The sequence below is a fragment of the Impatiens glandulifera genome, chromosome 2 (assembly GCF_907164915.1).
Source record: "Impatiens glandulifera chromosome 2, dImpGla2.1, whole genome shotgun sequence".
In the NCBI taxonomy this organism is placed as follows: domain Eukaryota; kingdom Viridiplantae; phylum Streptophyta; class Magnoliopsida; order Ericales; family Balsaminaceae; genus Impatiens; species Impatiens glandulifera.
The window spans coordinates 13,781,768-13,792,334 of NC_061863.1; the positions used below are offsets into that span (position 1 = coordinate 13,781,768).

The following is a 10,567-nucleotide window of genomic DNA, read 5'->3' on the forward strand; positions in this document are numbered from 1 at the left end:
TACTTGGACTTCTAAGCTTCAAATTCCTTCTCGTTAGCCGCCTGCTCTTCTGGAGGAGACGATTCAACATCTTTCTCACTCTCTCCGGACTCAGAAAGGGTAACAACTGTTGACACTTTCTCAGCAGATAGTAGCTCCTCTTCCCGCACAGAGTCCCGATGAGACTCTATCTCTTCCTTAGAAAAAAAGAATTGCTCTTTAATAGTTGGTCGTGAATGATCACAAAAGTGAAACATTTGAAAGCGACGTTCCTCTTTAGAAGACTTATCCTGCTCGATTAGGTACTCCTTCGACGTTTCCTCACCTCCCTTGAAGATCTGTTCAGTTCTGAAGATAAAACAAACCTTTCCCTAAGGAGGTAATAATTCTTCAAAGAAATTCATTGGATCGTCCTCATCATAATAGTTTAAATCTTTTCGAGGAGTAGGAGTCCAAAATTCATCTAAACTGGAGGATTCTATACCATCCACGAATTTAAAAGAAGTTGAATAGTACTCCTCCATTAGCCCGCTAAGATGGTTCACCACCTCCGCTTCCGTTTTTATAGTATCAACAAGCAGATTAAAGTTCCTTCTTCAACTTTTATAGGATGGAAACAGACACGACCTCTCGCATAGGCTTCCACAAATTTTCCTCTCTTGAGAGCTTCGAAAACATCTTTTGTTTTGGTCAAGGAAAAGATTACTTTTTCCAATTTCAGTAGTTCATTCCATTTCTCATCTTCTGGAACCTCTGGGAGCACTGCACTGAAGCTTGTACAGAGTCTTGCGCTGAGCCAAATATTGAATAGATCGATTTTGACATTGGCAGCAGCTTCAACCTCTTCGATTATCAGATTAATGGAGGTTTGAGCTTCAAGAGTGACATCAAGAGGAGGATCAGGTGATGATTCAACAATGCCTTTCCCCGCCCCTGCAACTTCGGCAAGTTTCAAACCACTACAGGTTCCCTTATCATGATCCCTCTAGCTCGTCTCATCAGGACAAAGGAGGAAAAGCGTTTTGACATAGCACCTACTGAAGGACCCCCCACAGTCATAACATTTGTGACATCTTCCACTTCCACATCAATAGCAGCCGAATTGGGAAAAACCTATTGCTGATTGGAAGGAATAGGGACTAACTCAGTGGCTATCACGGCTACTTGTTGTGAACAGCTTATAACATTATCAACATCTTTACCTGTTGAGGTTCTTAACCACAGTTAGAACCTCCTACTGGATAATAGGAATATCATCAGGTTGGCCAGCTGTTGCGTCCTATGTCTGATCGGCTGGAAGAACATCTGACCGGTCAGCAATAGGAGTCTCGATCATATCGGTTGGAACAGTAGCGACTACCGTTTGAACCTCTACAACCGTAGGTTCAACCGGAATGTCAAAAGACGCTGCAACCTGCGCTTGGACTGATTCTACTAGAGGACCTTCTAACGGCGAAGGAGATGCAACAAAAAGCGGAAGAGTAGGGATATTTACCTCAAACTTAGTCCTCTTATGGGATGAGTTGATTTCGTCATCTTCTCCAGATTTATCATTAATAATGTTGTTGGAGCTCGCAACCGATTCAACTTCAGATGTATTAAATCTCTTTGCAGACATCGCGCGACTGGAAGTATTAATACGTTTAGATCCTCACACCAATTTACCACCGACCGATTTACCACCGCTTGACTGTTGTCTAGAGGCCTCAGAGTTAGACTTGCCTTTCTTCGTTCTGGTGATATATATCTTGTAACCGATATGGAAGACAAGACCTTATTGGGATTTAGAGGAGTACCCGAATCGGTGAGCAATCACATATGCTTCAAATCCAGCCAATCTAGACTGAAAAGCCTAGACTTCTTTTGTTGTGAGGAAGCACCATCTGATAGAGGATGTTGAATAAAACAGATCCCCAGTTCACGTATACTCCCCTTATTATAGCAGCCATCATTTCAAACTTTGATTGCGTGATCGAGTCAAAAACTCCTCCCCTTGCTTGGAGTGACTTAGCACAATATCACATATAATATGATACTCACATTTCAGATGTTTCTTCTTCCCGCTGCAGCTGACGGGACCATCAAGATCGGAAAAATAGCCTCTACAGCGGGTTTAAAAAATGTCTTGGGGATGGAAGAGTTAATGATGATGTGATTGATGAAGGAAACCGAAGAGGCCTCTTCATTCACTAGGTTGATCTCCCGATCTATTGCGCGTGTCGAAGTCGAAAAAGCACGATGAGAGTGAAGAAGGAACTGCGAAGCAACATTTAAGTTGAAATACAATTAATCGGTTCGGTCAGTAAAGAACCTATGCACCAAACCAGATGAGTTCGGTTCACGCTATTTTCGGACAATTGGTTTCTTAGTTTGATCGGTTCAGCTTGTATGCAGTTTGGTTAACTCTGATTTGGTTTGGTTCATAGTGGTTCAGTCAATTTGCTTGCATGCCTAGTTTATTCAAGTATATTACGAGTTTTATATTATGATTTTTTATTTTTTATTTTTATCATATTATTTATATTTTAACTATATGACTATCGAACATCTTTCTCTTATTCAACATCAATATTTTGTATTGCTTAGAGATGATTTTAATGGCACAAGACAAACACACAATATGTAAATATGAGGATACGATAAGTATAACTAACAAGTTTGTCGTCGCCTTAGTTGTAACATCATTGTCTAAAAATGGAACAAAACATATGCGTCGTCGTTTGAAAATAAAGTTAAAGAAGTAATCTCAAAACGAATTTGAAAGTTTTACCCGCAATAGAAATTAGAAAAAAAATCATGTATAAAAGAAAATTGTGTATATTTTCAACACAAACGATTTTATAACATTTTAAATGATTTTAGATTTTAGGGTATAAATTCAAATAAATTAAATGTATAATGAACACTTTTAAACAAAAATAAATGTACAATAAACAATTTTAAACAAAAATAAATGTATAAAAAACCATTTAAAACAAAATCATGGTTGGTTAAATGTATATGAAACATTGTCCCTTAATTATTTTTATTTTATTTATTTTTTTACTTTTTTTATTTAGCACAATATTCTAATGACTCCTATCTCAATTTAAATTTGACCAAATTATTGAAGGTCAAACTTGAGTTGTTTTATAAAATATAGCTGGAATTTTGTTATACACTACAATTATCAAAGTTTTATCACAATTTTTGAGCATAGTATATCTCAAAAAATACTTAAATTAAAACACAATTAAGTTTAAATTAGTACCGTAAACAAAGTTATATGAAAATAAATATTAAATGTATCTATCTTCGAATTTTCATAAACCTTTCTTTAAATCATATATTTTTTTAATCATCCAAAATCAACTCCAACAATTTAGAATGAACCTATCTAAAGAAAAATATTCAATTTTTTTTAAAAAAGAACAGATTAGATAATTTGATATTTAAATAAATCTCCGGTTCATAACACTTTTTCTTACACCCAACCAAATATCAGTTGTAGCAACAAGCTATGCCAAGAAGTCGTCCAGGGAGTTAGGTCTCGACAGGGCACCAAAACTAAAATGCTACATTAGAATAAGAATACCTCTGTCTTATCCATTTATGAAAAGTTTAAAAAATGTTAAAATTATGATACTTTCAAACTCATATAATACAATTCAAAATTAGAACACATAAAATAAAAATAACTCAAATTCAAATATCAAATAACAATGAAGGCATTTAAATTTAAAATATTTTTAATTAAAATAATTCAAAAAATCTATCCATCCATCCAATATAAAACTAATAAAATTATATACATACATCAATCAATATTTATTGATAATCACCGTATAATAAATAACACTCACACTTAACAATCTCCTATGCAGGACTTGTCTTCAAATAGAAAATTCACTCAAACAAAGAACTTGTCTCAAAATATTAAAGATTCTCCTACAAAATCAATCAAATATTATACTAGTATTGAGAGATCACAGCTTTGATATTCATCAGATCAGGTAAAAGATTGGGCCACTGAAGAAGTAGTGACTAAACCAGCAAGGAGTCCAACCATTATGGCACTGTTGTATGTGCTCGGTTCTCCTTGCATCGAGTTGTTCCGAGAATCAATGTAAGTATCATTTAGAAACGGTCCTCCCACAAGCCCTCCAACCGCGACATTTGGGTTAGGAGCCGTTGAACTAAGCCACTGCCAACCCTTGCAGCCTGTTGTTGCATCGGCTGGGATCGAGGCTCCTCTGTGGTGTACATATTGCGGATACTTGTCCCCATATCCCACAAGATAGCTCATCTTCATCGGATTGTTGCCCAACACGTAATCAGCCTGTAAATATTGGAATTGAATAATAATGCATATATGAAATGAATAAGAAGAGGCGCTTATTGAGAAAGAAATTTACTTGAGACGCCGCAAAATTCCTAATATCGGTTGGCGAAAATGTTTGCCCGTTACAAGATATTGTAGCGATACGAGCTGTAAGCATGTAGTCACTGTAGATCACGGCTAGGAAAGAAGCTGCTACTGGTTGTTGTAAGGCATTCCATCCGCTCACCCATACCAGACCATCTGCATTAGTGGCAAGAGTTTTACTTTCGGAATCATATTGACCATCGAAAATACACACAAAAAGAATAAATAAACATTTCATTCAAGATGTTAGTTGAATATTTGGGGTCTATTTTTTGGGAGTTTTATCAATATTTTGATTTGTTTGTCTTATGCAACTATATATTAATATATAGAAAGAATTAGATAGTTTTATTTTAAGTTTCCTTTCTAGAATAGCCTGTAATAATTCAGGGACTACTTTATATTTTGAACACGACAAATCTTAAGTCAAGCATTAACCCGGAAAAAGATTGTATCATTTCTGATGTATGAAATAAAGTCCATCTTTTCTTCTTCTCTTAGCTCCAGCAATTTCGTTTTTAAGGTTCGGTATTGAGCAAATTGAGATCTTTCTTAATTTTTGTCCATGGTATCAGAGCCTCAACTTCTGAGGAGAAATCAAATCCTGATCTTGAAGTGGTATGATCAGGAGTTTTTGGGTGTTTGTGTTACAATGTCAATGTAATACCACATAAATCTATGTTTCAAAATAGGAGTATCAAATGCATTTTTATTGGATATCCTTCAAATCAAAAGGGTTATCTAATTTATCAAATTGATGAAGGAAAGATTTCTTCTTTCAATAGATGTTCTCATTTTTTAAGAATTGTTTTCTTTTAAGATAAAACATATTGAGAGGAATGAGCCTCTTATCCAAGAAACTGAAGTTTGAAATGATTCAGATGAGGAACAAGAAACTCATGAGTTATTTGATGAAACAATTGAACAGAATGATTCAAATGAATTTAATGTTCACGAAACTCATGTTGAAGCTTTTGAGCAGGATGTTTCAAATGAAATTGAAATTCTTGTCCAAAATCTTGATGAAGCAACACATTCTGAAAATTGTAGAAGAAGTTATAGAACAAAACACGATCCTTCATGGATGAAAGACTTCATAGTTAATCAAACCGGGGACAACCCTAACTACACTAGTAAACATCCATTTTCGTAATGATGTTGAGTACATCAATTTCTTGACAAACATTGATCATACATCTACACTTCAAACTTTTGTGGAAGCATCACATATCCATATTGGGATTAGTCATGGATTGTGAGCTTGAAGCATTAAGACTTAAATAACACATGGAAACTAGCAGATATTCCTATAGGCAAGAAAGTTATTGTATGTAGTGGACTTTTAAAATCAAATTGAATGTTGATGGCACCGAATAAGTGCAAAGCTAGATTAATAGCAAATGGGTATAATTAAAAGGATGAATTGATTATATCAATATTTTGCCCATGTTGCTAAAAGTGTAACTGTCAGATTGATTATTGCCCTAGCACCTTGAAAAAGATAACATAATGTATATGTAAATAATGTCTTTCTCCATTGTAACCTTGAAGATCTGTATATGAAGATGCCCAAGGGGTATAAACTTAGTTCAAACAATCGAGTTTGTAAGATAAACAAAATTCTTTATGGACTTATGCAAGCATCCAGACAATGGCATGTAAAAATTTCTCTAAGCCTAAATGAATTAGGTTTCAAAAAATCTGAGCATGATCATTGTTTATATATACTGTGATGAAAGTGTAATTGCAGTTCTTATATATGTTGATGATATTCTACTTAGATGAAATGACATTGGGGAAATTGCAAAAATTAAAAAGTCCATAGACTCGAAATTTTCCATTAAAGATCTTGGGAAAGCCAAGTTCTTTCTTGGTCTTTTGGTTTGCACATGATGCTAGTGGCATTCATGTCAATGAAAGAAAATAGACTTTGGATTTGATCAATGATGTTGGACTGAGTAAACCCACAAAACACCTATGCTTAAAAGGTGTTAAACTTCAAAAGGAATTACAACTTCTTGATGAACCAACGAAGGTTAGTTGGGAGACTCTTGTTCCTAAACTATACAAGACCCATTTAGACCCGATATTACATTTATAGTTCAACAACTAACTAAATTTATGAATCAACCCTGACTTGTCATTGGGAAGCTACAAGACCTGATATTACATTTCGAGTTAAATATTTGAAAGGGACCATTTCCCTTGGTGTTTTCTATCCCTTTGAAAATGACATTGTCATTGAAGTTTACTCTGATTCCGACTGGGGTTCTTTTCCAAACACAAGGAAACCTTTATTGGGCTATTGTGTCAATCTTGGAAATTCTATTATCTCATGAAAAACTAAAAAACAGGTCACTGTTTCATGAACTTCAACAGAATCTGAGTATAGAAGTCTTGCCAAAATTGTATGTGAAATACAATGGCTATAATATCTTCTTCTCAATTTGTTCAAGTTCGTCTATTTGAAGATTCATCCGTTTCTCTTTTGGGACATGAATTGTGGCTTCTTGGGGAGATGGTTTGGATGTTTGTTTCTTTTTAAGAATTGGTGTGGATGTCTAGTTCTTTTTTACTGGTGTTTTTGATTTCATGGGATGTGCATTATTTCTTATGTTTTGTTTTTCTAGGTGATAATTGTATCTCGAAGTTGGATCTCCTAGAGGACCTCAGATTTCAGTAGTTTCTGTTTTTTCTTAAGCCTTGTGGTCTTTGTGTTTGATTGTGAGTGGTTTGCCATTGTTGTTATTTATGAGATAATCTTTGTTCAAAAAAGAAGTATCTCAAAGTGGGCTTGAATTTTCATCCCACTTTGTGATTTTCTTTTTCCTTTATTTTTCTCGTGCAAATAATACAATGTTAATCTTTTATTTCAATCTATTTAAATAAATAAATAAAAAACTTACTATTTGATCTGCTTTTCGTGGCAGTTGGAGATTTCGGAAGGAGGCCACACATCACAGCCTCGGCGGTGCTTCTATAGTTATGAAGGTTTACTGATTTCCCTTTCGGACCAAAAATAAGTGCTCTTGATAGCAACACCTGCGTCAAGTCAAACCAAAACACTGTGAACATAATCCAAATACGTATTTATACCCCTAATGTCTTTTCCCTCAAATAACCTAGTTTTCCATAACCTAAAAAAATGTCAAATCTTGGAGGATTTTGTTATATATATACCTGAGTTCCAGCACGCTTATCATCCCAGCTAAACCATGTCGGATTTCCCCAGTCTCCAAAAGATTGCCCATTTTGGCCGTCAACATAATCCAAATACGTTTGATCAGCTGTAGCTTGAAAGAGCCAACTAGCAGCCCAGAGGAGCTCATCCTCATATCCAGTTGAATTGTAATAAGTCTGGACTTGAGGGATGCTATCACTATAAAGACCTCTATTTTTGTCAGCAAAAGTAAAGAGTTGTTGAGCATGCTTAAGAAGCAAGCTTGAATATGTGGAATTTATTGACTTAAAAACCATAGATGCAGACGCCATAGCTGCTGCAGTTTCAGCAGCAACATCTGAACCGGGTAAAGAAGTGTTGACCTGTGAAAGAGGTCTATTCTCTGCCATTGTCTCCGGCCTTTCCCAACAACTATGATCTATGTCGGGATTACCCACCTGATCAGTTTAGGAAACTTTTAAGGTTAAAACTCAAATAAAAGGGACAAGATTTGCATATTTACTGTTATCAGTTGCAAAAGGTAGCAGATAACTAATAAATGTGTTTAGATTGTACAATTAAAGCAATGATTTTGATACAGAACATTCTGCATTTGAAATGTTAAAGCTTGTATTAATAATTGTTTATGGCTATACGACAACTTCATGTAATACAAACAACAATAAAGTAAAAGAACAAGAAAATAGTGAAAAGGGAAAAGCTTGAACAACAGGCCAACATATAACAAAATAACAAGTATCAACCTTCAATCGCAGAAATGGGTCTCCAAAATCATTAGATCTCAAGCTTCATTCTTAAAAATTGGGTATTCATCAATTCCCACTAAGAACACATGGATCAGATAAATCATAGTCCAAAAATAACATATGGGTCTTCTTCCATCAATTCCTATAATTAATCTTAGATGTTTTCTCCATGCGATTCTTTTCTTTCCCAACTTACACTCACCTTCATATGTTAAAGTTTCGATTTTATCTTCTATTTGCTTTTTCGAGGCATTTTTCTTCAATCATCAAAAGATTCACATGCTTCCTTTAAACCACATGCCCTATCTCCCATAAAATACATTCATTCCAAATTAAAACTCTAACAGTGCCTGTCAAAATTCATCACATCCAAAGCTTCATTCATAAAAATGGGTTCTTCTTCTACCAAATTCTCTAATTCAACTTAGATGCACCTTCTATTTTAACTTCTTCTATATGCTTTATCGCAATTCCTTCAAATATCAAAGGATGCATACGCTTTCTTGAAACCACCTCCTCCTTATTTAGTCTCATGAAAGGGACAAGTATTTAATGATTAATAGAGAACATTCTGCATTTGATGTAGAAGTTTTTTTTTTCTTACTTAATTATTCTTATTTCCTTCTTTCGAAAGATGGGACTTATTGGGACACCAAATGAAGCCATAAATAACACCACAATCTGAATCATAACAAAAAAATAACTTTCAATTTTACAAAATAATGATTTTCCTTGAAATCAGGGAAAGTGATTGCAACCAAAATACCAGTTTTTTTTCAAATAGGCTCATTATTAATTAAAAAACAGGAGAAGAAAAATGAGAAAACCAGTAAATCACCACTTCAAAGAGATATGTTCAAGCTCAACAAAGTGATCGCCTCCATAACATCGATTAGATTTACTTTTTATTCAGTTGTGTTTCTTTGTTTTCTTAACTTGTGGTGTGACTTATGAGTATCTTTTTGTTATAATGATATTGTAATTTGTTACTACTTTGGTCATGACTTGAATTTCTTTGATTTATTTTTCTCCGCGACACAAGAAAGTAATGAAAATGCATATTAGTTTAAAAAAAAAAAATATGAAATCAGAAGAACTTTCAAAAGAGAAATAGAATACCTGCACATAGAGCACATCCTCCTTAGGATGAGCATTAATAAGATAATCAGTGATCCATTTGAGTGAATCTTGTGCAGGTTTAAGCTGATCTACAGTCTCCATTTGATCACCATACTCAAGTATAGCCCAAGATAAAACAGTAGCAGTAAACGCCATTGGAAATCCAAACTTCATATGATCACCAGCATCATACAACCCTTTTGACAGATCTAAAGATGCATCTTTCCCATCATTCAAACCAGAATCACCCCTCCAACTTATCTTATTATCCACTAACGCACCAGCTTCAAGATCCAACAACAAAATTGAATAATTCATCATCAAAAACTCCATTACAATTACAACACTAAACTGAATCAATGAAACACACTTACATTTCTGAACATCAAAGAACTGCATTGCAACTTTTAAAGCATCTCCATATTTCTTATTGACAGCTCCAGGTGGACCAGGAACAGGGCCAAGCCCACTTGAACCACCAGAACCAGAGTGTTTAGATTTCTTCACCACAGTAAGAGCAACTGCCGCAGCGATAGCAGCCACTACCACCAATACAACAAACCACCCGCACCAACCTCCTTTCGATTTAGATCCTTCTGACCCTTCTCCCATTTTGGAGTTCTAGATCTATCAGGACTAAATGAGTGTCGGTTAGAGCAATGTAAAGCAAGATGAACAAGAATTTGTGGGGAAATTCGGAAATGAGAATGTAAACTAAGTTGAAATCGTTTGTGGGTTTTTACAAAAAGATGAGATTTAGAGAGAATATAATGAAGAAGTGGATCTGGGGCAAGCAAAATCGGGAATTTATGAGTCTTGCTGAAGGGTGAAGTATGAGTGAGAAAGATTGTTGAAATTTTGATGTATATTTTTTTTCTGTTATTCTTTAGACCGAGCAATTGGCCGCCGACACAGCTAAAGCTAAATATTTGCCGGAGATGCCTGTTTTCCTATAACTGTGTATTTATTTACGGTGAAGTCAACATTTTCGATCTGGTTTGTTGAGTTATTTATTTTTAAATTATTTATTGTATATTTAATAATTGATTAATTAACTAGGGTTGAACTTAATTAATTTATATGGATTAGGTTAAAATTTTGAATTATGCAAATCCTACTAATTTTAGTCATTTTGAA

General features: G+C 34.7%; 1 protein-coding gene across 1 annotated transcript; it reads right to left on the bottom strand.

Moving 5' to 3' along the window:
• Positions 1 to 3,771: 3,771 nt before the first annotated feature.
• Positions 3,772 to 10,320, bottom strand: LOC124926017 (endoglucanase 24-like). The gene is made up of 6 exons (XM_047466171.1): positions 9,805 to 10,320; positions 9,431 to 9,714; positions 7,565 to 8,002; positions 7,291 to 7,426; positions 4,374 to 4,540; positions 3,772 to 4,297 (listed from the first exon to the last, which is right to left on the bottom strand). The coding sequence occupies exons 1-6, from the start codon at positions 10,040 to 10,042 to the stop codon at positions 3,968 to 3,970; spliced, it is 1,593 nt and encodes a 530-aa protein (XP_047322127.1). The 5' UTR covers positions 10,043 to 10,320; the 3' UTR covers positions 3,772 to 3,967.
• Positions 10,321 to 10,567: the final 247 nt, after the last annotated feature.